At 39.1% G+C, this 26,959-nt stretch overlaps 2 protein-coding genes across 5 annotated transcripts in view; both read right to left on the reverse strand.

Moving 5' to 3' along the window:
• The window catches only part of ZNF143 (zinc finger protein 143), a 67,151-nt gene that overhangs the window by 17,791 nt on the left and 22,401 nt on the right, over positions 1–26,959 (reverse strand). For all 4 annotated transcript variants that reach the window (XM_061440828.1, XM_061440827.1, XM_061440829.1 and 1 more), the window contains 6 exons: positions 26,413–26,487; positions 14,647–14,766; positions 13,365–13,440; positions 12,546–12,671; positions 10,981–11,160; positions 3,273–3,500 (listed from right to left, as the gene is read on the reverse strand). In XM_061440828.1, coding sequence (XP_061296812.1) covers positions 3,273–3,500; positions 10,981–11,160; positions 12,546–12,671; positions 13,365–13,440; positions 14,647–14,766; positions 26,413–26,487 — 805 coding nt within the window. The remainder of the gene's footprint in view (positions 1–3,272; positions 3,501–10,980; positions 11,161–12,545; positions 12,672–13,364; positions 13,441–14,646; positions 14,767–26,412; positions 26,488–26,959) is intronic.
• On the reverse strand, positions 17,928–20,660 carry LOC133261552 (thymosin beta-4-like). The gene is made up of 2 exons (XM_061440015.1): positions 20,646–20,660; positions 17,928–18,559 (listed from the first exon to the last, which is right to left on the reverse strand). The coding sequence occupies exons 1-2, from the start codon at positions 20,658–20,660 to the stop codon at positions 18,356–18,358; spliced, it is 219 nt and encodes a 72-aa protein (XP_061295999.1). The 3' UTR covers positions 17,928–18,355.

Below are 26,959 nucleotides of genomic sequence, written 5' to 3' on the forward strand. Positions count from 1 at the left end.
GGAAACTGACAAAAATGAAAGGGCATATGTACTGAATTCTTTTTTTTTTTTTTTTTACTTTACAATATTGTATTGGTTTTGCCCTACATCAACATGCATCCGCCATGGGTGTACACGTGCTCCCCATCCTGAACCCCCTCCCACCTCCCTCCCCATACCATCCCTCTGGGTCATCCCAGTGCACCAGCCCCAAGCTTCCTGTATCCTGCATTGAACCTGGACTGGCAATTCGTTTCTTATATGATATTATACATGTTTTAATGCCATTCTCCCAAATCATCCCCCAGCTCCCTCTCCCACAGAGTCCAAAAGACTGTACTGAATTCTAAACCATGAAAATGATTTCTAACACCTCCTGCCGATCTCTCCACCTGCTCTTTTGCAAAGCCAAACCAAATCCAAGCAGACTGAACTAAACTTTTCCACATAAAGAGTAACTGTTCTAATTTTGAGAGACCTTGCTTACTCCCTTAGTTGGCATAATTATATAACACTGTGCATGTGTGTTGGGGTGAGGAGTGGGGGAACTGCACAGGGAGACTAACTAGCAAGTAACCCTTCTAACATGGCAAATATGTGCTAAGTTCTTGCAGTCACTTAAGAAGCTGTTAAAAATGATAAGACAATCTTCATAAATATTAACCCCAAAACCAGAATGGTGTGTAAACACAATGTACTAACACTAAGTTACTTACTCTTTAACAAGAGTGACTTATTGCAAGTCATCAGTATACAATGATATCACTGTGTAAAGACAGTATTATCTGGGGAAAGGTTAATAATTTCATAAGTGACTGAATAGGAACTCCCACCCACTTTTTTATTTCACAAAAAATCAGCAAGTAAACAGAAATTTCCACTGTCCATTACTTCCATACTTGGCAACCAGTAAGATGCCTTATCCCTCTCTTCTACTGCTTTCCACATCTCATGAGGCCAGAAAAAGGGTAATTTTCTTTTTTTAATTCAAAGGACTTTATATGCTAATTTAAGAGTACTTCTCAAAGTTATGGTTGATGCCTGCACTCATACAGCTATGGTCATCATGGTGTAATCCCTATGACACTCATCATTTCATTTCTTTTTGTTCTGTTCCATGGCTTCCAAGGTGGTTCAGTGGTAAAGAATCCACCTGCCAGTGCAGGAGATGTGGATTTGATCCCTGGGTCGGGAAGATTGCCTGGAGGAGGAAATGGCAACTCACTCCAGTATTCTTGCCTGCAAAATCCCACGGACAGAGGAGCCTAGTGGTCTACAGTCCAAAGGGTCACAAAGAGTTGGACATGACTGAGCACACACACAAGACACAGGCAGATGAGCTTCTGAGGTGGCGCTAGTGGTAAAGAACCCGCCTGCCAGTGCAGAAGACATAAGAGATGCAGGTTCAATCCCTGGGTCAGGAGAATCCCCCAGAGAAGGGCATGGCAACCCACTCCAGTATTTCTGCCTGAAGAATCCCATAGACAGAGGACTCCTGCAGGCTACAGTCCATAGGGTCACAAAGAGTTAGATACAACTGATATGACTTAGCATGCACGCACGGCCATTTATTATTATTATACCATTACTTCAACGGGGTTCAAAACGTAGGGCATCACATGGGAGAAAAGGAACACAAACCCATTCTTATTCTCGGAAAAACAATCTTAGTTTAACTTTTTTTAATAACATGTATATCATAGGTTCTCTTCTAGAACACAAGAAATTCTGACAATCTGAAATGTTAACATTTAAGGAAGAGATTGAGGAAGATTAAAAAGGGAACAGTCTTAAACCCAAGTTTGACATCATTAAAGTCTACTTTATAATTGCAAGGATTTAGCAGCAATTGTTAACATCTAACCAAGCACACTTACAGTGCTATGGCTAGAAAACAGCATAGCATTTGAGAGGAAAGGAATTGTTGGGAAGTTCCTGGTAGTCCAGTGGCTAGCACTTGGTGCTTTCACTGATGGAGCCTGGGTTCAATCCCTGGTCAGGGAACTAAGATCCTGCAAACCTTGTGATATGGACGAAATATTTTAAAAAGAGTGAAGGAAATGTTATTTTTTTACTGCTGCTGCTGCTGCTAAGTCGCTTCAGTCATGTCCGACTCTGTGCAACCCCATAGACAGCAGCCCACCAGGCTTCTCTGTCCCTGGGATTCTCCAGGCAAGAATATGGGAGTGGGTTGCCATTTCCTTCTCCAATGCATGCATGCATGCTAAGTCGCTTCAGTCGTGTCTGACTCTGTGTGACCCTATGGACAGCAGCCCACCAGGCTCCTCTGTCCACGGGATCCTCTAGGCAAGAATACTGGAATCGATTGCCATTTCCTTCTCTGTATTTTCTTACTATCACACGACTAATATCTGAAAAGATAAATTAGAATTACACGGAATTATTTGAGTAGATAGTGAATGATCTGTTCTTTTCCTTATTCTCCATTTTTTTCCCTACCTGTATGTTTTTCAATCCTTTAATATTAGTTGTAAGACTGGGTAAGAATGTTTTAATTTTCAAACTTACTTCATTTAGGAACTACTCAATGAAACAGGACAATATATATGTTTTGTTCTGTTTCAGAAAAACCTATTTCATTTTAATCTATTTAACTATGCTGTGTTATTTAACTGAAATCATGGAATCTAATTCTGTTTTTCTCAAGAGTTTATCCTTACTGAAATGAATGTTTTTGTCTCCCACAACACTACTGAATAGACATGAATCAACTAAGAGTTATTTAGGAATGCTTCACCACTCTTGATTAAGACCAACATTCTAATACACCCAAATAGTCTAGCTACCCCTACCCTGCTGTGCAGCCTCATGTCATATCACCCTCCCAGGCAGAAATGCCATGCTGGCCAGGCTTCGTTCAGTCTCTCCAATTTACTTGGCTCTCTCCAACCTCAGGGCTTTTTGCATGTGCCAGTCCCTCCATTTGGAACATTCTCCTGCCTCTGCTCCCTGTTTACCACCCTACCCCCCAACCCTTGTACATCCCTGCCCGTACACTGAGTGAACCCATGATCTCTCCAAAAATCACTTCTTCAGGGGAGTTGTCTCTGACCTTTGAGACTAGATTAATTTCCCCTCTTATACATCTCAGAGCATTAAGTACCTTACTTTGATAGCAATTATTGCAGTTGTAAACGGTATTTTTGTGCGACTATTTGAATGAAACTTTATGGTTAGAGATAATGCTTTCAATCATACATTATGCTCGTAACTATTGATTTTCAAACAATAAAATACTGGAATAAAAATAAAATACTGGGAAAAACCCTTACCTGGGGGAGGCTCAAAGAAGGCTTCCTGCTCCTCCTCGATGGGCTCAGTGTCGTTGTGCGCTGTTCGTTTGTGCATGGCCAGTGTGGAGATCTGCTTGTATGTCTTCCCACAGTGATTACAGTTGTATGGTTTGGAGTGAGTGTGAACAACATGATGTTTGTACAAACTGGAATATTCTGTAAACCTTTTGTCACACCCAGGGACTGTACAAACATATGGCTTTTCCCCTAAGAAAAGAATGGCACCGGGAAAAAAAAATCAATTTTCAGTTATGAAGGCATAATCATTCCATACCTTCTAGGAGGTGGACGGGGAATGAAGGGTATGAAGGAAACCACTAGTAGCAAAAGTAAACAGTTGTCAAATCCCTTTCTATCCTGCTGTAAGGCACAGCATAAGAAAAGACTCTCTGACTATGGTTTCAACTTGGCTCAAAAGGTGGTCTGCAACCTGAGTCATACCCCACACTTGAATACCACTTTTTGTTTAATTTCAAGAAATGTGAAAAATAAGGATGGAGACATTTACTGCCCAGCTACAAGCTTTGATGAGGACTTTCCAGGCAATCCAGTGGTTATGACTAGGCACTTATACTGCAGGGGGCATGGGTTCGATCCTTGGTTGGAGAACTACGATCTCACATGCCACACAGAGAGCCACACACAAAAAAAGCATTGATGAAACTGTTCTTGTTACTTATAACTAGATAATCTACATATCATTAGTGATACTATATTAATAATGGAAATAATAAATGTAGGGAATTCCCTGGCAGTCTAGTAGTTAGGACTCCACACTTTCACTGCAGAGAACCTGGGGTCAATCCCACAAGCCACTTGGTACAGCCCAAAATAATAATAAAAATAATAAATGCAATTATTAGTATAATGTATGTAGCTTACCCTAAGGGTTTTATAAGGATAAAAAACAAACATTTTCTAAAAAGTGTATGAGATATAGTCTGGACACATATTTCATATTAACTTCACTTGACTTCTTGCAACCAATCAAAAGCTATTAAATATTCACTAAAAACAATTCAATGCAAAGCAATTCTTTTTCCATGAAACAGTCTGAGAATAATACAGGCAGTGCACGTATTTTTAGAACTTTTCATTATATAAAATTTCAAACATACATACAAGTATAGAGAAACAGTGCAATAAATCAATCATTTAGCTTCAACTATCAATTATTCGCCACACGTTTGCCCCCTCTGAAACAACTCCATGTACATTCCATCTCATCCATGAGTATTTCTGACTGTATAAAAGATGGATGCTTTTTATAAAGAACAAAATTACCAATAATTATTTAATATCACAATATCTAGACACTGTTTGTATGTTGTGGGAGGGTGCCGTGCAGGGAATCTAACACAGTGAGGGAAACCAAACTGGAACAAATTAGCCTAATTGTAGTTTAAATGAACACTTTTAACCACTTAGAAGAGGTATGGGGGACAGGGTTGGGGAGGAGAAGCTAAAGTAACTCATATATACAGTATTTAATAGTCTCAGTCTTGGACTACCTGGAATAGGGAAAAACTACAAAGATTTAACTCTTCTTGGTGGGCTTGTTTATTCTAGTACTATATGTTGAAGTTTTTATCTTGGGGAATAGTTGTGGAGGAGACATGATGAGGGCAAGACCAGGCAGGAAAATGTCAGGCAACTCCAATTCAGAGAACCAGCCCTACTCATATTCAGGCTTGAGCAGTGACTGCCACTATGTGGCACCAAACCACAGTCAAGATATAAATACATGGGGCCGGGGGCTGGGGGGGGGGCGTTGTTTTTTTCTAGTTTTGTCTTGAAACTATAGTTTTTACAATTGAGATATAACTGACTTATTATATTAGTTTCAGGTGTATAACATAGTGACTCAATAATATTATGTATTACAAAATCATCACCATGATAAGTCTGTCAACATACCAAGTTACTCCAATATTATTGACTATATTCTCTATGCTGCACATTGTATAACTCATTTATTTTATAACTGGAAGTTTATACCTCTTAATCTCCCTTACGTGTTTTATTCATCCACCAATCCCCTGCCCTCTGGCAACTACCAGTTTTGTTTTCTTTATCTATGAGTCTGTCTTTATGTTTGTTTATTCATTTGGTTTGTTAAAGTTCCACATATGGGTGAAATCATACAGTATTTGTCTTCCTCTGTCTGACATTTCACTTAGCATAATACCCTCTAGGTCCAACCATGTTGTCACAAATGGCAAGACTTCATTCTGTTTTATGGTTAATACTCCACTGTATTTTTGTATGTAAATGTATCACACTTATCCATTCACCTATCAATGGACACTTAGGTTGCTTCCATATCCTGGATATTGCAAATAATGCTGTAATAAACACAGGGGTGTATATATCTTTTTAAATTAGTGTCTTATTTTCCTCATTCAAATACCCAGAAGTGGAATTGCTGGATTGTATGGTACTTCTGTTTCATTTTTGAGGAAACTCCAAACTGTTTTCTGTAGTGGCTGTACCAATTTACATTCCTACCAACAGTGCAAGAGGATTTTTTTTCCTTCACATCCTTATCAACACTTGTTACTATCTTTTTGATAATAGCCATTCTGACAGGTGTGAGGTGATATCTCATTGTGGTTTTGTTTACCATTTCCTGGGTGATAGCAATGTTGAGCATCTTCTCATGGAGACATAAATGGATCTGAGTTGCACTTTAGAGCTCCCTAATGGCTAGCTGTGGAGAAGGCAATGGCACCCCACTCTAGTACTCTTGCCTGGAAAATCCCATGGATGGAGGAGCGTGGTAGTCTGCAGTCCACGGGGTCACGAAGAGTCAGAAACAACTGAGCGACTTCACTTTCACTTTTCACTTTCATGCATTGGAGAAGGAGATGGCAACCCACTCCAGTGTTCTTGCCTGGAGAATCCCAAGGACGGCGGAGCCTGGTGGGCTGCCGTCTATGGGGTTGCACAAAGTCGGACACAACTGAAGCGACTTAGCAGCGGCAGCAGCAGCAATGGCTAGCTGCACTCTCAACTGGGTCGGTCATCTCATCATTCTTCTAAAATGGACTGCATTTTACAAGCTGAGTCTTATGCTCCACTTATACATAATGTGGGCTTTAATTGTATTATCTACTTGATGATCATCAGCCAATCTTTTCTTCCAACCCAGACCTACTTCCTGGGTCAGGCCAACATTTACAACTACCTACTGGATATCCTTGAGGGGGTTTCCCTGAGAGCTCAATAGATAAAGAAATCTGCCTGCAGTGCTGGAGACCCGGGTTTGATCCCTGGGTTTTAAAGATTCCCTGGAGAAGGGAATGGCAACCTACTCCAACATTCTTGCCTGGAAAATCCTATGGACAGAGGAGCCTTGTGGGCTACAGTCCATGGGGTGCCAAGAGTCAAATACAACTTAGCAACTAAACCGCCACTGGATATCCTTACTTTAGTAACTTTTAACCATGTATGCATTTAAAAGACCTGGAGGATTTTTAATATATACTGATACCTGGGCCTCACCTCAGTAAAACTGTCAAAATCTTTGCAGACAGGATCTGTGGAATCAGTCTATTTTAAAAAGGTGAATCCGATGTACAGCCACATTTGAAAGCACTACTCTACCTGCATATTCCAAAGATCATAATGACCAAACTTAATGTAGGCATTCCTCTTTGTGGTGGTTGTTTAGTTGCTATGTAGTGTCTGACTCTCTTGCAACCCCATGGACTGTAGCCTGCCAGGGTCCTCTGTCCATGGGATTTCCCAGGCAAGAATATTGGAATGGGTTGCCATGTCCTTCTCTAGGGGATCCTCCCAATCAGGGATTGAACCAGCATCTCCTGCATTGCAGGCAGATTCTTTCCCAATGAGCCACTTGGGAAGCAGGCATCCCTCTGACTGTAATCTAATTTGCCCATAAAACATGTTGAATGGCTAACTTTCTATATTCCATTACTTTAGATGGGAAAAATAGTTTTCCCAATCCATCTAAAAACCCCAACCATTTTCCCCAAATATTACAAAAAGGCTCTTAACCCACCAAGAATGTCTGCATAAAATGAAGCACTTAAAACACCATTTATCTAATTATTAACACTCTGAACTCAGTAGCATGTATAAGTTTGTGTATAATACACAATAATAGCAGAGTATCAAATAGGAATTTTGTTTTCTTTCTACACCACAAACATGTACTATAAGTTTAAAATGAAGTATCTTAAAAATATTTGGCCATGTGATGCAAAGAGCCAACTCATCGGAAAAGACTCTGATGCTGGGAAAGACTGAAGGCAAAAGGAGAAGGGGGGTGCCGAAGATGAAATGGTTCAATAGTATCACTGACTCAATGGACATGAATTTGAGCAAACTCTGGGAGATAGTGGAGGACAGGGGAGCCTGGTGTGCTGCAGTCCAAGGGATTGCAAAGAGTCAGACACAACTTAGCAACTGAACAACAAATCTTAAAGACAGACAGGAATTCAGATTATATTAGCAAAAGACAATTTTTTTTCTAATCTACAGCCATCTTTTCCAGGCCTCTGAGGTTTTCACAGGATATTCTACTGTCTTAGGAAACACAAATAATGTGGGCAAGATGATGGCAATAATGTATAATAAAAAAAAGTAATGTATAATATACAATGTGAGTATAAGATATGACTGCATCAGAAATATTACCACAGTGTATTCTATGTTCTCTCATTTAGATTCATATGCAACTTAAAATCTTTTCCTTTTATAGAAAAATGCATGTATCAAGTGGATTCATTATGGTGGGGTTTCAATTTGAATCAAATTATGAGTAAAAATTTTACAAACCATTACAGCAAATATACAGATGGTGAGAGTTCAGGTGGTGAGGGAAACCCAGAGAACTATATATTGCAAACCCACACTATTATCTTCCCTTCCCAACCTGGTCTTCCTCATCTTAGCATTATCACTGAACCTATTACACAAGCTAGAAGACAAGTTCTTCTCATTCCTCATGACTAAGTTGGTTATCAGGTCCTTTGCTGACTTTCATTTTTATCCTTCTCCATCTCACTCACTTAAAATATTCTAATGGCCCTTAATCAGTCTCCTTGCTTATGGCCTCATCTCCCTTTAACTTCTTTCTATAGCATTGACAGAGTAATTTTTTTCTAAAAAAAGTAAATTTTCTTTAAATCTTCCTTCCTCTCTACCCATAAGTTTAGTTCAGTTCAGTTGCTCAGTCGTGTCCGACTCTTTGCCATTCCATGAATCGCAGCACGCCAGGCCTCTCTGTCCATCACCAACTCCCGGAGTTCACTCAGACTCACGTCCATCCAGTCAGTGATGCCATCCAGCCATCTCATCCTCTGTCGACCCTTCTCCTCCTGCCCCCAATCCCTCCCAGCATCAGAGTCTTCTCCAATGAGTCAACTCTTCACATGAGGTGGCCAAAGTACTGGAGTTTCAGCTTTAGCATCATTCCTTCCAAAGAAATCCCAGGGCTGATCTCTTTCAGAATGGACTGGTTGGATCTCCTTGCAGTCCAAGGGACTAGCAAGAGTCTTCTCCAACACCACAGTTCAAAAGCATCAATTCTTCGGTGCTCAGCTTTCTTCACAGTCCAACTCTCACATCCATACATGATCACAGGAAAAACCATAGCCTTGACTAGACGGACCTTTGTTGGCAAAGTAATGTCTCTGCTTTTGAATATGCTATCTAGGTTGGTCATAACTTTCCTTCCAAGGAGTAAGCATCTTTTAATTTCATGGCTGCAGTCACCATCTGCAGTGATTTTGGAGCCCAAAAAATAAAGTCTGACACTGTTTCCACTGTTTCCCCATCTATTTCCCATGAAGTGATGGGACCGGATGACATGATCTTCGTTTTCTGAATGTTGAGCTTAAAGCCAACTTTTTCACTCTCCACTTTCACTTTCAGCAAGAGGCTTTTGAGTTCCTCTTCACTTTCTGCCATAAGGGTGGTGTCATCTGCATATCTGAGGTTATTGATATTTCTCCCGGCAATCTTGATTCCAGCTTGTGTTTCTTCCAGTCCAGCGTTTCTCATGATGTATTCTGCATAGAAGTTAAATAAACAGGGTGACAATATACAGCCTTGACGTCCTCCTTTTCCTATTTGGAACCACTCTGGTGTTCCATGTCCAGTTCTAACTGTTGCTTCCTGACCTGTATACAGGTTTCTCAAGAAGGCAGGTCAGGTAGTCTGGTATTCCCATCTCTTTCAGAATTTTCCACAGTTTATTGTGATCCACACAGTCAAAGGCTTTGGCATAGTCAATAAAGCAGAAACAGATGTTTTTCTGGAACTCTCTTGCTTTTTCCATCATCCAGCAGATGTTGGCAGTTTGATCTCTGGTTCCTCTGCCTTTTCTAAACCAGCTTGAACCTCAGGAAGTTCACGGTTCACGTATTGCTGAAGCCTGGCTTGGAGAATTTTGAGCATTACTTTACTAGCATGTGAGATGAGTGCAATTGTGCAGTAGTTTGAGCATTCTTTGGCATTGCCTTTCTTAGGGATTGGAATGAAAACTGACCTTTTCCAGTCCTGCGGCCACTGCTGAGTTTTCCAAATTTGCTGACATATTGAGCGCAGCACTTTGACAGCATCATCTTTCAGGATTTGAAACAGCTCAACTGGAATTCCATCACCTCCACTAGCTTTGTTCGTAGTGATGCTTTCTAACGCCCACTTGACTTCAAATTCCAGGATGTCTGGCTCTAGGTCAGTGATCACACCATCGTGATTATCTGGGTCGTGAAGATCTTTTTTGTACAGTTCTTCTGTGTATTCTCGCCACCTCTTCTTAATATCTTCTGCTTCTCTTAGGTCCATAGCAGTATCCAAATTTATTAATGTACCATTCCCAAACAGTATCCAAAACTTATTAATGTACCTTTCTCAAAGTAAAGGGATTGCTATAGATGCCTGAAAATATTTCCAGAGATATCCAGCGTCTGTAGAATGTAGCCTGAGAAATACTACCTTACACAACTAACATTCCATTCTAAATGTCTTTTAATTTTGAATTATCACAAGTTTACTCTTAATATGAGTAATAAAAATAATACATTAAAAATTTCTTATAAAACTAATGTATCCTCTCATTCTCCTCTCCATTCCCATCAAAAATACAACCACCTGAAACTAATACAGAATTGTAAATCAATTATATGTCAACTATAAAAAAATACAACCACAAGGCAGAGCATCAAATTAAAAGCTTTTGTGCTGTAAATGGCACCATCAAAAAAGTTAAAAAAAAAAACAACAGCAGAAAATATCTATAAAAATTGGATTGTGGTGATGATTGTATAACTTTGTGAATATACTAAAAAAACAATGAATCATATAGTTTAATGGATGAATTGTATAGTGTATGAATTATATCTCAATAAAGCTGGTAAAAAAATATATACATAGATACTCTGCAACAATTATGTCTATGACCCCTCCCTAAATCAACTGCCCTTGACATGTTTTGTCTATCTCTGCATTTCTGATGCCTAGCAGGGGAACACACAGCAGACATGCAGTAACTATTGCATAAATAAATGTATAAATGCTAAAGCGAAGTTTGTTCAATTTATGTAATCCACTGCTGTGGCAGGAAGGAGGGAAGAGATTCCTGCAAATGGTTTATGGGAGAGGCAGGAGTTAAAACTGAGCCTTGAAAGACAGAAGACCAAGAACTAGAGACCGTTACCTGTGTGTATTCTCACGTGGTTTTTATAATTGGTTGCACTGGCAAATGCCCTCCCACATCCTGGTTCTGTGCAGTAATAAGGTCTTTCTCCTGTATGTGTCCTAATATGCACTTTTCTAATGTTTGATGTTGTAAAAGACCGACCACAGCCTTCAAAGTGACATTTAAAGGGCCTTTCTCCTGAAAACACAAAGGGAAATACATTAAATGGTGCAAAAATACACAGATATTAAAATGTCTTATACTTCAATTCTGCTTAGGATCATTCATGCTCAGACTCTATAGCCTTTTTGTATTGAGCTTCCCTTTGTTTTTCTTGTTTTATTTTTTTCTGCAAACAGCACTGTCTACTCCAAATGTTAATTTACATAGGAAAACCTGAATAGTATTCAAAACTCATCACTGATTACATGACTTTCCAAGACAGGAGTCATCCAGAAAGGCATACTAAAAAATGAACTGAGATAAGCGACAAAGAACTACATATCACAAAGAAATACAAAAGAAAAACGGAGTCAAGCATAAGGATTAAGTTAGAATAGCCTTGGAATCCCCTAAGAAAAGAAAAAAATTTTTGGTCTTTTTAAAATCTAGTGTCTCACACATAATATGCATTAAAAATACTCACTGAATATATTATTATTCTCGGGAGCTTAGAAACACCTGCCTTTCATATAACAATAAGAGCATGAATGAAATAGAACCAGGGACCTACAGCTTTGTTTCTGAACACTGTAAAGCCGATCTGGAATCATATTTGAACTAAAAGTTAAACACTGATAACGGGAAGAATCCTCCATGAAAATTTGCTAAACTATCTCAGAATACTTAGAAATATCTGGGGACAAAGTGATAAGATTATGTTTAAAACATCTGCAGTAAAATCTCAAACTAAATGACCTTATGCTATCAATATATTACTTAGTCAACAGCTTATACCAGCATTTCTTATCAACAGTTTCTGAAAGTCTTCCAACTCTAATCCAAAGCAAATAATTACCTTTATAAAACCAATCAGCAAATAATCAAATATAAGGAGAGGAGGGGAGGGGAAGGAAGATTTGAACAAAGTACCCCGTAGGAAAAGGAGAGAAGGAATTTAAAGGGTAGGAAAAATGATCACAAGAAAGGAACAAGCCTTTCTTTCTGTGGGGCTGTAAGGACGTCAGATTCTTTTCTTTTTATAGGAGCAGCTTAAAGTAGGAGAAGCCATGCTAAAGAAATTGGGTGCCTTAGGTTCTGGTCTCAGTTGGGCTACTAAGCAGACATATAATCCTAGGTACATAAGCCTGTTGCTCAGATAATTCCTGAAAACAGAGGGTTGGCGGTCTAGGGCCACTGCTAATCTTTTGGAACACGGAACCCACTGAGAATCTAACAATGTTACAGGCCCTCATCCTGGAAACAACAGACCTGCACGAATGGCAGACTACATGGAGTTTCATGAGTTTAAGCGAAGCCCTTGATACTGACTCCCTGAAGCACTTCCAGAAACCACTTCCCCAAGACCCTCCCTGCAGATGAAGAACTCCTGGCCTAGATAGAGTATTTCTTCACACCAGTACCTGTATGAGTTCTGATATGTTTTTGTAGATCTCCTGAAGTTTTGAAAGATTTGGTACAATTGTCTTCTGAACACCGATATGGCTTTTCTCCTGTATGAGTTCTGACATGACTTTTTAATCCGTAACCTTCAAGAAAAATTTAAAAGAAATTTAATTATACAAGATTTCTGTAAGCATGCCCACTGAGATTAAGCTATTGAAAAGTACAGTAAACACCAAGGATATAATAGGCAAACACAACAGAATAACTATTAAACAGGTACTGCAGCATGACAGATCAGGACTGTCCAGCTGAAAATTCAACAGTTTCATCTCTGACTAGAAGAGACTGTGTGTTTCTTTTTTTAAAGTGTCCCCATCTTATTACATGTGCATTACTCATACTCCAAAATCTTGAAGCAGAATGGACGCATGGAGTGAAGAACAGGGCGGAAGTCAGGAGTCCGAGCACCAGTCCTGGCCCTGCTGCATGTGTCCCAGGGCAGAACCCATCCCACTGCTAAGCCCCAGATCATGGTTCCCCCCAGAGTCTGTCCTAATGTTAAACTCTGAGTCAGTGTTAATGCTCAGCTTTTGTGTTTCTTGCTAAAAGAAAGTAGTGTGTGGAGTGAAATATGAACACAGTAGGCAGAAACAGGCCTGAGGAGAAAAATGAGAACACAAAGAGAACAGACCAAGTGGGACAAAAGGAAGAAAGGGAGAGACGAGAAAACTAGTCACTGCACGCCCACTAATTCAGACCAAGGCAGGCGGTCAGTTCCTTCCTCTAACCTGTCTCTGCTCCCGAGTGGAACCAATAAACATAACTCAAAGTTTTACCTGTTGCAAATGCTTTCCCACAGCCTGCATGCTCACACTGGTAAGGCCGGTCTCCTGTGTGTGACCGCTCATGGACCTGTCATTAAAACAAAAGCATGAGTCTGTTTCCTCGAGGCATTCTGCAGGTAGATGGTCTCCACAAAGACTTCCTCCTTGCCCCCAACTGCTGAATTATTTTGTTGCTTGTATATTATTTTTGAAAGATAGAAGATAACTTTTCTCAAAAACTACTAATTCTCAATATAGACCGAATGCTATATGTTAAGACGTACTCATTTTAAGTAAGGAACAGGAATATTGGAGGTGTGAGCTTTTCTAAACTGCTCAAAGGTGTCTGTATGGAACATATACCTATTGAGAGCGAGTACAAGGAGACACTACACAACATAAAGTTAAGAGTGTGGAGGCTGCTGCTACAGGGGCCTTGATCTGAAGCAAGGCTTCACCACTGACTAGTGGTGTGACTGTGGCATCTGCCTTCTCTCAGCCTCAAAGTTCTCTCTGTAAAATGGGGGCATAATAGTACCTACCATAGAGGGCTGCTGTGACAAATGAATACTCATGACAATGCCCGATATTTACTGAACCTTTACCACTTGCCAGGCCATTCTCTTCAGTACTTTACAGGCACAGAATTAACTTACTTAATTCTCACAGCTACTCATTGAGGGAGGTTTATAATCTTTATGGTCTAATATTACAGATAAGGAAGATGAGGTACTAAGAGGTCAAGTAACATGTCAAGGTTACATACTGATAGGCAGCAGAGGTGGGCTCTGGGGCTGCTATTCCAAATATGCTAAATGCACACTTCCTGACACATTGTAAGTTATTCAATAAAAGTTAGCTATTATTTTTTTGAGTGATGGTATATTGTATTTAGCTTCAATCAAAATACTTGGCCTATGTATATGACAGGACAATCAACACCAACTTTTGCTGGACTGCAGCAAATCACTGTTAACGGAGTGATTATATCCACATCTCCCATATAATTACATAAATTTCACATGAGAAAAATTTATTCAAATATGTAGAGTACCTATCATATGCTATGACATATGCTGGACACGAGGGAGACAAAGATGAAGAAAGCATAGTCCTGGTCCTCAAAGAGTTTATTTCTAAAATCTGCATAGGTTTTTGTGTGTATATGAGTGTGAGCATTTGTATCTTGATAGGTGGGGGAGAACAATGGTGTCTGAATGCTACAAGTACATCAAGTTGGCGTTTAATGTCCTAGGTATCCTCATATCTAGACACAGCCTTCCTTCGTACATACCTTCAGATGGTGAGCTGTTGTATACAATTTTCCACATCCGTCATAGCCACATCGAAAGGCCTTCTCTCCACTCTGTTGAGATTTAGCAGTTACTCTTGTTGCATGTCCTTGTAAGACAATCTAGATGAGACCAAAAGTACAATTTAAAGTATTTACACAGAAATAAAGTAGATGAAGTTACAATTTTCAGAAAAAAAAAAAAAGATAAAATGTGGGTTTCCAGACTCAGGTTCCAGACTCAGACGAAGATTCTATCATCCTGAGCCGGTCAGGTTAATTCTGTTATGTGGCTGAAGTCAGCAGCTCTGGAAGAAGTCAACAGGAGATCCACAAGGGGGCATAATCAGCACTCAGAGATTGGAAACTGAAAACTTAAGCCAGGCAGTATACATTGGTCCACTGTATGCAGCTGTTCCTTGACATATTCCAGTAAGTGTGTGTGTGTATTTTTAAAAATATTTTAAAATTCTGAAATTTTAAAAATGACATAATATATATATAATAATAATATTTTTGGAAATATAATGTGCTAAGTCACTTCAGTCATGTCCTACTCTTTGCAACTCCATGGACTGTAGCCCACCAGGCTCCTCTGTCTATGGGATTCCTGAGGTAAGAATACTGGAACGGAGTGTCATTTCCTTCTCCATTAAAATATAGTATATATGTAAAATAATGCTTTTAAAAAATATATATATATATAAGAGTACATATGTTCTAAAAACAATGTAAAAGTCATTTTCAATTTCAAAACCAATGAAAAAGCAGGGGTTAGATCATCTGAGTCACCTGTGGGAGACATCAGAATCCATATGATGCTAGTCTGTGGGGGAAAAAATGGCTCAGATGGTAAAGAATCTGCCTGCAAAGCAGGAGAGAGACCCGGGTTCGATCTCTGGGTCAGGAAGATCCCCTGGAGAAGAGAATGGCTACCCACTCCAGTATTCTTGCCTAGAGAATTCCATGGACAGAGGAGACTGGCAGGCTACAGTCCATGGGGTTGCAAAGAGTTGGACACGACTAAGCGACTAACACTTTCACACTATCACTTTATTTATTTTTTTTTCTAAATTTATTTTATTTTTAAACTTTACATAATTGTATTAGTTTTGCCAAATATCACACACTATCACTTTAGAAGATCACTTCTCTGGAATTTCCCTGGTGGTTCAAGACGGTAAAGCGTCTGTCTACAATATGGGAGACCTGGGCTCGATTCCTGGGTCAGGAAGTTCCCTGGAGAAGGAAATGGCAACCCACTCCAGTACTCTTCCCTAGAAAATCCCATGGACGGAGGAGCCTGGTGTCCATGGGGTTGCAGAGTCGGACATGACAGAGCGACTTCACTTTCACTTTCTCTGGAACTGAACACCATAAGACTAAATAATTGCACTGATGTTAGAGGTTTCTTTGGAGAAGGAAATGGCAACCCACTCCAGTATTCTTGCCTGGGAAATCCCATGGACAGAGGAGCTTGGTGGGCTACAGTCCACAGGGTTGTTAAGAGTCAGATACAACTTCGCAACTAAATTGCCACAGAGGTTTTTTAAAGATGATGACCTATTTTAGAAATTAAGTTACCATGAAACCTGAAGACATGACTTTCTACTTTGTGGGCATGTAGTTACGGTGCTGCCACATCCTATCTGTGCAGATTGTCGTACCTGGCTCAAAAATAACTCTGCCAAAAGCTGTTTTATATTGTAAAGATTTCAAAATAATGGAGCAAATATCATCATGACTGATGAGATACAACAGATGCTAAAAGCTGACAGAGAAATCTGAAAATAAAAGACACAACAAAGTGAAACAGATGACTCTACTGGCCTTTTTTCAAAGAGCTGTTAGAATCTCTTTGTTTCTATTAAAGAGAACTCTCGGTTCCAAAAGAGGTTCTGTCACACCCCCTATCACTTGCACATCAACATGGAGTTTTTGGTAAATAAAAATTCCATATTTTCAATTGCCTGGTGCTTTTTATTCCTATTCTTTTTTCTTTTTTTAATATTTATAAACCCTGTGTCGAAGGAAATGAATATGCTTCATGGAATCTGATTCTGGTATCAGAACTAATAAAAATTAATTTTATTTATATTGCTAAATATTTAAGCTTCTAAATAATGTGTTCCCTCCATCTTCAGGTTTCACCTAGATATTTTTAAAAATCTGCACAACACTCTGATTTAATATATTTCATTTATTCACAGGATATATTTACATCAAATAAAGTTTTCTAGGGTTGATAATTAAAAAATTTTATTTACCATACTGTAAGGGACAAAACAACTTTTAAAAATCATTCTGCTGTTTTGGAATGGAGCTGTCTAAACTTTGGGAATGGTCAGGTCCTCATCATTCTAAGTGGGAATGGCAGGTCTTCTTCATTCTGAGCAATGATCCACTACAGCAATACACACTTAAATGGTGGCGGGTGGGAGGTGAGGGTTGGGGGGTGGGAGTGTGGAGGAGCTACAAGGGTTGGGGGGACAGAGAGAGCCCCGCATTAGAGGATAACAGTACAGAAGGTGTGGTACAGTCTTTACAAAACGGACATGGATGGCTATACAGAGTCTGTCTTAGGCTTTTCCTTGTAACTGTTAAATCAATTAAAAAACAAGCAGTGGGAGAGGGAAGGAGAGGGTGAGATGTATGGGAAGAGTAACATGGAAACTTACATTACCATGTGTAAAATAGATAGCCAATGGGAATTTGCTGCTATATGGCTCAGGAAACTCAAACAGGGGCTCTGGCAACCTAGAGCTCTGGGTGGGATGGGGAGGGAGATGCGAGGGAGGCTCAAAAGGGAGGGGATACATGGATACCTATGGCTGATTCATGTTGAGGTTTGACAGAAAACAGCAAAGTTCTGTAAAGTAATTATCCTTCAATAAAAAATAAATAAATAAATAAATAATCAGGGGGAAAAAAAGGAAAAACAAGCAGTAGATCTCAGTGTCATTGCTGAATTACAAGCTAGTAATTATCTATGTTCATGTATTGTGGTATATTAATAAATGTTGCAGGGCAGTTTTCTAAGTAAAGACAGGCTTATGTTAAAACATCTAGATAAAATATGGACACACTTCCAAATGGGTGAAGATTGAAAGTATCTTTACAAAAAAAAAAAGATATAATTCCACATCTTCTCTGCCTAGGAAATTCCATCCTTCTAAATTCACGATGCCTGTTCTCATCATTCCAAACAGAGCAGATTCTTCAAATCCTGAGCATCTCTGTAATATTTAGTTTGTATCATGGACTTGGCACTTGATGCTACTGTCTTTTGTTTTGTTTTGTTTTTTTCAGGTTTTAAAACTTTTTATTTGCATAATAAAAAAATTGTGCATTCCAATAATTAAAATCATTTGAACAACAAAAAAAAATGGCACTCTGATTAAACTGCATTTTACAGCCCGCAGAACACCTTGGACCAGCTTTTTACTCTAGATTTCACTGTCGTCCCACCCAGCTTCCTCCTTCACCAACATGCAAGTTCTTTTCCTTCCCTGCCAGCCACACAGGCAGATGGGAGAGGCAGGCGCAGCCTACATTGTCAGTAGTTCTCCATTCTTTGATGTGAAAAGAGGTAGCACAGTCATTTAAACTCGATCCAACCTCTTTGCATCTTACAAAGTTAAACAGCTAAAAGAAGTAAAATAAGAAGGCAATGCTGTGGAATGTACAGTGCATACTGGCGGCGCACGCTTCATTACGACTCGCCTGCTTGCTTCTCCTGTTCAATCGTTTCTTTCGAAGGCAGTGGATTTTTCTCTTGCGTTTCCGTTTTCTTCAATTTCGACTTATCGAACTTCTCAATCTCAGCCATACCGGGTTTGTCAGACATGGTTGCAGAGGACGCGGAGCGAACTGCCTGCGAGTGAAGTCGAATCTGCGCTGTGGCCGCCGCGAGTCGCTACTGTCTTATTTTAAAGAATTTGTATTTCCTTTTCTTCCCTATTAGCCTAGCAGTTCCTCAATGTCAAAATCTATATCATATATGCCATCATACCTCACTGCTGCTGCTGCTGCTAAGTCGCTTCAGTCATGTCCGACTCTTTGCGACCCCATAGACGGCAGCCCACCAGGCTCCGCCATCCCTGGGATTCCCCAGGCAAGAACACTGAGGTGGGTTGCCATCTCCTTCTCCAATGCATGAAAGTGAAAAGTGAAAGTGAAGTCTCTCAGTCGTGTCCGACTCTTTGCGACCCCATGGACTTCAGCCCACCAGGCTCCTCCATCCATGGGATTTTCCAGGCAAGAGTACTGGAGTGGGGTGCCATTGCCTTCTCCGGTCATTACTCACAGTGCTAGGTAAAGGGTTTATACCACTAACTATATGAGCATAATTCAAAGGAACTAAAAATCTTTTGGGAGGTGTTAAAAAAGTTCTAGAATTAAAACTGTGGTGATCACTGTTCATCTCTGTGCATCTACTAAAACCACTGAGTTGCACACGTTAAACTGGTGAACTGTATAGTACGTGAAATATATATTAGTAAAATTAAAAGGAAATAAATGGTAATTTGAATAAGAAAATTTCTCTTATTTGCAAGAACCAGAAGAGTCTCTATGAATCCCTTAAAAAGTAACTATTATTTTTAAAATTTCACTATTATTTTTTCTGATTATAACAGTAACACATACATTGGGCGAATTTGGTTACCACAGCAAAGAGTAAAGAGAAAAGTTCAAGTGAGCTGTAATTCCAGCATGCAAAAAATAACTGTTAATATCTTGGTTTGTTTCTATTTAGCATTTTTAAAATATATATATGTTATATATATATTAGTGTGTAAGTTTTATTTTAGCAGAACTGGAATTAAGCTTTACACAAATTCTAAAGGCAGAAATTAATTGTACATGGGACTCCAAATCATGAGAAGAGAGTTCTTGCTGTTTCCTTCTCTTCCTTTCTAAAAGTACCAAGTTTATCATCTCCCAGGTCTGAAAGATTAAGCCCAACAGCCCACACCTTCAGACCAGGTGGTGGCAGCACTTTATTCAGGAAAGGCCCACACCTGAATCTGTTCTGTTATTCTCTCCTAGGACAAGTTTTAATTCTGGCATGAAACAGATTATCAGAGGTTTGGCATTTAATTTAATTAAGCCAAAACAATGAAGTTAAGACTGAACTTAAAACCTGTTAGGAGGATTCAAAATGTTTTCCAAAAATGTACTTGTTTCTGCTCTTATCCTAACGTCCACAGCTCAGGGGTGGTGACATAAGGGGCAGAAGCTCCAGTTTTGGAAGAACTACTGAGAACTCCAAGTCTCTGTCAGCATGGCAGAAGTGAGGCTGGTAACAGAATTTCTTATTTCTAAACCAACTGAAGTCACTAACATTGACATATTATGAGAATTATTAGTAAGCACTATTTGCAACAGAACTATTTCCACTAGTAGCTCTAATTATCCAAAACAGACCCAGCATAAACGCATTCTTGCAAAATACAGTAGGATGAGTACCCATAGCAACACCAACTAGCAAAAGGAACCTCTTAAAAGAAAACCACTGAAATAGCAATGCAATATAACATACAATGGACTTCCTAGGTGGCTCAGTGGTAAAGAATCTGCCTGCTAAGCAGGAAACTCGGGTTCAATCCCAGGGTCAGGAAGATCTCCTGGAGAATGGCAACCCACTCCAGTATTTTTGCCTGGAGAATTCCATAGACAGAGAAGACTGGTTGGCTATATTCCATGGGGTTGCAAAGAGTTAGACATGACTCAGAGACTCAACAACACCTGGAAAAATCTCCAAATAGCCAAGGGACACACAGTCAAAAAACCTTTTTTATCTCCATGTATAGAATGTTTGAATGGAATGGGAAGCCTCTCCTTTTTTTACTGGAAATGTTTCCTTATAAAACCCTTTATCTCTCAATCCCAATCAACATTTATCTTTTCAGTTCTCAAACTATTTTATTCTTTTTGGAACTTGCTTTATGTCTACCACTCTCTTTTATCCTATTTCCATACTAATTTCCCTTTCCACCCACCTCTGACTCCACCATGGCAGAAGTTCTGAAATAATAAATGTTTGACAAATGACTGGTTAAGTACCTACTTCAACAACAATAAATGATATGGCCCCTGCCTTGGTAGGGCTCTCAGTCTAGCTAGTTAAACTGTCCTATAAATGAAGGACAATAATAGAATATAATAATTGCTATCACGGCAGTCCACGTAAAGTTCTAGAGGGACAAAATTTAAAAGTTGGGAGAACTATAGGTTAGGGAAAGCTGTCTACAGAAAAAATCTGGAGGTTGAAAAAGAGGGGTGAGCAGAGCAGTCCAGGCAGTAGGAATAGTTTCACCAAAAGTATGAAAGTGTGTCTGGAAGAAATGGAAACTTAATATAAGAATATTATATCTATATAATAGAATTAATACCATAAAAAAGAAAGGGAAGTTTAGGCCCACATTTGGGAAGAGTTTTAGGTGTCATTCTGAAGTGCAAACCTAGATAATCAAAGTAAAAGATACTAAAAAGTTTAAAGCAAGGGATTGACCAAGATCAGCTTTGCGTTTCAAAGGAGAAAACTGGCAATGGTGCACAACGCAGTGAAAGACAAAAGAGGCGAGGAGACCAACGCAGTTTGTATAATCGGAACCATGGAGTGACGAAAACCAACCCAGGACAACTGACTAATGATTCTGCGGATATTTCAAGGACAATAATGGACAGAATTCAAAATTCAAAAGCTAAATTAATAAACTAGGCTTAGGTATTTAAGTGGTCCTTGTAAAAAGAAAAACCACCTGATGTGTTATCACAAGGGAAATGAGTCAAGGGCCATTTAGAAGCTATTATCAGTGAATACTAATTAGCTTCTAAAACCATTTACAGAAAATGACTTCATTACTACTTTATGCTTAATGTATGTTCTGAGAATTAAGAGATAACCTCAGCTCTATCATAAATTCACTATGTGACCTTGTGCAAGTTATGTAGGGCCTATTTGCTTATCTGTGTAAAGAACATATTATGGCTGATTCATGTTGATGTATGGAAGAAACCAATATAACACTGTAAAGTAATAAGTAAGTTTTGAAAAGGAACATATTATGTGAAACCAGTGGTATTTTTCCTTTCTTAAACCTTTGTCAGATGAAATCTCACACAGCATTCATTTACACAGTGCAAATCAGATAAACGCATTCTGGCTGGGGCCAGCAGAGTTTATGTAGTTGTAGAGTGACAGACATAGGACAGAGGATAACTGGTACCTTTTGCTGCCTCGTTCAGTAAAATCCAATTTACAATAATGCCCTGATGCACACGGCAGATACAGTTTTTATTTTTTGCTGTATATAAACTTGCATATTAGGATGTAAATATATTCCTTGGGAGAACAAAATGAAAGCGACTGGAAATATTTTTTAAAGTATGTTCTCTTTCAAGAAAGGAATACTAGAAGTATGGCAACAGAGGGACCTTTAGGGAACCGTGGGACATGTCAGCATTGACAGGAAGACTTTAAAAAAACAAAAAAAATCTTCACTGGTTTTATACAATGAATACTACAAGGTAGTGGTCCTTCAGTTTTTAAAAAAATTTATTGAAGGACAGTTGATTTACAATGCTGCATTAATTTCTGCTGTACAGCAAAAGGATTCAGTTATACCTTTGGGTTGGCCAAAAAGCTTGTTCAGTTTTTTCCAAACACTGTAACTAAAAACCTGAACGAACTTTCTGGCCAACCCTATATCTATATATATATTTTTTTCGATTATGATTTATCACAGGATAATGAACATAGTTCCCCATGCTAAAGCAGGACCTTGTTTATCCAGGTCCTTCACTTTTTATTTTTATGTCTCTTTATTTTTAGATATCTAAATATAAACATGAAACCATGATTACTTAAAAAAAAAGTATACAATAGCTATCTGTAGAGTAAGATATGGTCTTTTGGGTTTTTTTTTCTTTATATGTCTCTGATTTTAAAAAAAAAACCCACTAAAAATAATATATATGTTTTTAAATCCTGGGTTCCATCCCAGACCTACGAATAGAATCTCTGGAAGTTAGTCTTGGGTTATTTTGCAAAAGTCCCACAGCTCAAACTCATGCTGGCCTGTGATTAATAACCAGTGATCTAATACATTCCTTTAGGAATGAAAAAAAGAGCCTAAGAAAAGCAAGGTTCACTTGCTCAAGATCATATAGCTAGACAAAAGTACTGAACATACATTTTTTTTTTTTTGGCTGCCCTGCACAGCATATGGGATCTTAGTTTCCCAACCAGGAATCACTTCTGTGCCCTTGCCCTGAAAGTGCGGAGTCTTAACCACTGGACCACCAGGGAACTCCCCAGAAACTATATATGAAATGTGATCCACATTCAAACTATCTATACTAAATGAGTTTTGCGATAATTATCCAACCCATGTTCTGGGAGAGTCTGCCACCCTAGCCATAGACCTTAATAATCACGGAAGATGGCATACCTAAGACTGACCAATGAGGTATAACTTACATGGCCTGGCTTAAAAAGTCAAGCTGAGTCCACAAATTCTCCAGGGAAATCTTGACTTGCTTGTGGGCAGTAAACCTGAGAAAGCATGGCTATGGTGAAACCAAATGCACACTCAATGAAGATGCAGAGGAAGCCTGTCTGCAGAGAAAAGAAGGGAGCAGAGATGCCATGGAAGAGGGCAGAAGAAGGAAAAAGGAGGACTGACATCAGCCTCCAGTCCTGATTCCTTTGCAACTCTGATTCCTGTGAAGTATAGCTGTTCAGCAGTTCCAATTCTTAGTTTCTTATAAGATACATTCTTCTGACAACGTATCTCTTTTTTTCAAGAGCTAGATTGATGGGCCTTTTGTGTTAACTAGTTATTAGAGCTTTGATTGATTAAAACCGCCAAGTCAGGGAATTTCCTGGCAGTCTAGTGGTTAGGATTTGGCTCTCTCACTGCAGGGGCCCTGGGTTCAATCCCTGGTAGGGAACTAAGATTCCACAAATTCCATGGTGTGGCTTAAAACAAACAAAAAGTTGTCAAGCCAAAGGACTTTGATCTCCAATATAAATAAAACTGGTTTTTAATGAAGTCAAAACTAATGGAAACCATGAACAAGGGCCTTGGGTTCTTATAGAACATGTAAAGGCATCAACAATGTTGTATAATGCTTACACATATACAAATTATCTTCTTATGTATTACCTAAAATACTAATCAAATGAAACTCGGAGAAGGCAATGGCACCCCACTCCAGTACTCTTGCCTGAAAAATCCCATGGACAGAGGAGCCTGGTAGGCTGCAGTCCATGGGGTCACTAGGAGTCGGTCATGACTGAGCAACTTCACTTTCATTTTTCACTTTCATGCATTGGAGAAGGAAATGGCAACCCACTCCAGTGTTCTTGCCTGGAGAATCCCAGGGACGGGGGAGCCTGGTGGGCTGCCGTCTATGGGGTCACACCGAGTCGGACACAACTGAGGTGACTCAGCAGCAGCAACCCTATGAGATGAGTAAAACAAAGGCTATTATTCTCATTTAGCTAATAAGAAATCTCAGATACAAAAAAATTAAGTCATTTGCTCACAGTCACACAGCTACTACACAGCTGGATGGAAGCTTGACTCAGACTTTTTTTTTTTTTTACAAATCACATGCTACTTTAATACCATACTGTTTTCTGCTTAACTAAGGGTGGTGCATCATGAGGGTAATCACAACAGTTACAGCCTCCTCAAAACACATACATCCCATCATCCTTACAGTTCTTACAACTGAACACGTGGACATCTTTAAATAGATGAGTGTTTTCACATGGAGTTCTACTGACACTGTGAATAGAACAATTCTTTATTGAGGTGGGCTGTCCTATGCCTTGCAGGACATCTACCCAGCAGATGCCCAATACCTGTAACAACCAAAACTGTCTTCAGACACTGCCAAACGTCCCCCAGGGGCAAAATCACCTTCCCTTGAGGGTACATGCTTTTAATACTCTAGGTCTTTGCTGTCCTATGAAATCTGATTTCAAGTAAGAGGTCAGCTCAGCAGCACAAGTATGCTTACGCTATAGGTGAAAGAAAAAGCTCTACACTATAAACATCACAATTTAAAAAAAAACTAAAGCTTTAAAACAAGGCTATAAAAAAAAATTTATTGTGTTAGGTACAGACCTTTTTAAAGTTCAGCCAGGCACAGAGTTACAACCTCTTAAGCAACTCTGGCAGAGTGGCTATAGGACATTTTGACCTTTTAATACCATGTACTTGGCCCTCAACCTCAACTATGGGACACAATTATTTTAGAGGATGGAAGATTCAGAAACTTCTTGTTCAGCTCTTAACAGACATATGAGTCACAACTACAAACCAAATATATAATTTAAAATGTTCTAGTAACTACATTTAAAAGTGAAAATAGGTGAAATTAATTTTAGTAATTATTGTATCTAATATATCCAAAATACTATCATTTCAACATGTTGTCAATAGGAGACATTATAAGAGATATTTTACATTCTTTTTTCATTAGAAGTCTTTGAAATCTGGCATTATTTTAGACTCATAGCACATGCCAGTTGTGACTAGCTACATTTCCCATGGTCAGTAGCAACAACATGCTCAAGTTAAAAAGTGTGGCCCTCACAACTACTGAGCCTGTGACGTTACTACTGAAGCCCACATGCTGCAACTCCCGAAGCCCAATCACCTTGAGCCCGTGTTCCGCAACAGAAGAAGCCACCACAATGAGAAGCCTGTGCACCGCGACAGAGTAGGCCCCGCTCACTGCAACTTGTGAAAGCCCAAGTGCAGCAATGAAGACCCAGAGCAACCAAAAATAAATAAGTAAATTTTTAACAAGTGTGGTCCTGAAGCAATAACTTTAGGAATTAAATACGATAAAAACTCTTGGAAGAATGAAAAAAAAAATCTGCTATGAAGAAACAGTCAACAGAACATTAGAACTAATCGCTAAGAACAAAAAGGAGCAGCATTAAAGCAAGAATACACTACAATGATTATATAAACTCCAAGAACGCCCACTCACACAAACACCTACCCTCAAACAAATACATTTATGTTTTCACATAAATTCAAAACCTAATCTTGAATTTTGACTTGTTCAGTTCAGTAGGGCTTCCAAAATGCTTCTGTGACTACTCTGTACTTAACTACAGTACTTGTGGAGGCACTGACTGCTGCTCTAGGCTATTAGCTTGTTAAGGGACAGCCAATGACTGGACCCAAGGTGAGCATCTGAATCAAGGGCAGCTGACCCGTAGCCATCTGCAGCCCAGGAAGGTATATGGTAGAAGAGGTAGAAACAGCTTTGACCAGAAGGAACAATGATAATTAGCTAGGCTGGACCCTCTCTCTAGAAGTTGAAAAGGGAAGTACTGAAGGAATCAATTATAAGCAAAAGAAACAAAAAGACATAACAACCAAAGTAGCAAAGTTTAATCACAGTAAGGGTGAAAGCCCAGAAAAAGGATTCACAGACTGCCATGGGTGGGGCAGACAGAAGACCACCTGGTCTCCAAAACTGCCTTGGACTCCAGAACACAGGCTTCATCTGGATTTCTGTGATATTTCTACTTCTTTAGTGCCACTTTCAACCAGATCATGAATTCTGAGACCTGAGGTAGCTGGAGAAAGCTGCTGCTGAAGGCACACTGTTTTTCTTCACTGGTAAAAATTTCCCTAAAGAGGTAGTAAGTTCCCAATTCTTGCTTTCATCCCTAGAAGGATCCAGACATGCTGAGAGAAAGAGATTCAAATATAAAAAAGTAGCCTTACACACCTGCATTTTTTTCTCTTGCTCATTTTCTCCAATTATTCCTGAACCTGTTACACCTTCACTTCCATCAATGGACACCTATAAGAATAAAATAAAGTTAAAAAAATTTTTACATATTGATAACTGTTTAGGCTGGGAGATAAGTACATGGGGATTCTTATTTATTTTTGCGTATGTTTGAAAATTTTCATGATAAAAATTAGGGGGGGCTTTTAAACTATATAAATGATATAATTTCAATGCAGGGAGAAATCACAGCCCTTCTGATGTAAAACTTAAGATGTTTCTTCACCTTTTCCAATCTCTAATGTCTACTTCATAATTCATAAGCAATTCCATCTATATACCTCATTGTTTCTTTTATGGCATTCATCCTTGGATTTTTTTGTGTATGAATTACCTGCTACCCACTTCCCTTCTATAAGCTCTTACTTCATTCCTTTATTTTTATTCAAATATTTCTTTCTACCCTTCATTTCTTTTAGGATAAATGCTGACCTTCTCTTTGATGCTGTCTCATTTTGACTTTGAGATTTCTAGTTTCTTATTT

This window comes from Bos javanicus, chromosome 15 (assembly GCF_032452875.1).
Source record: "Bos javanicus breed banteng chromosome 15, ARS-OSU_banteng_1.0, whole genome shotgun sequence".
NCBI lineage: Eukaryota > Metazoa > Chordata > Mammalia > Artiodactyla > Bovidae > Bos > Bos javanicus.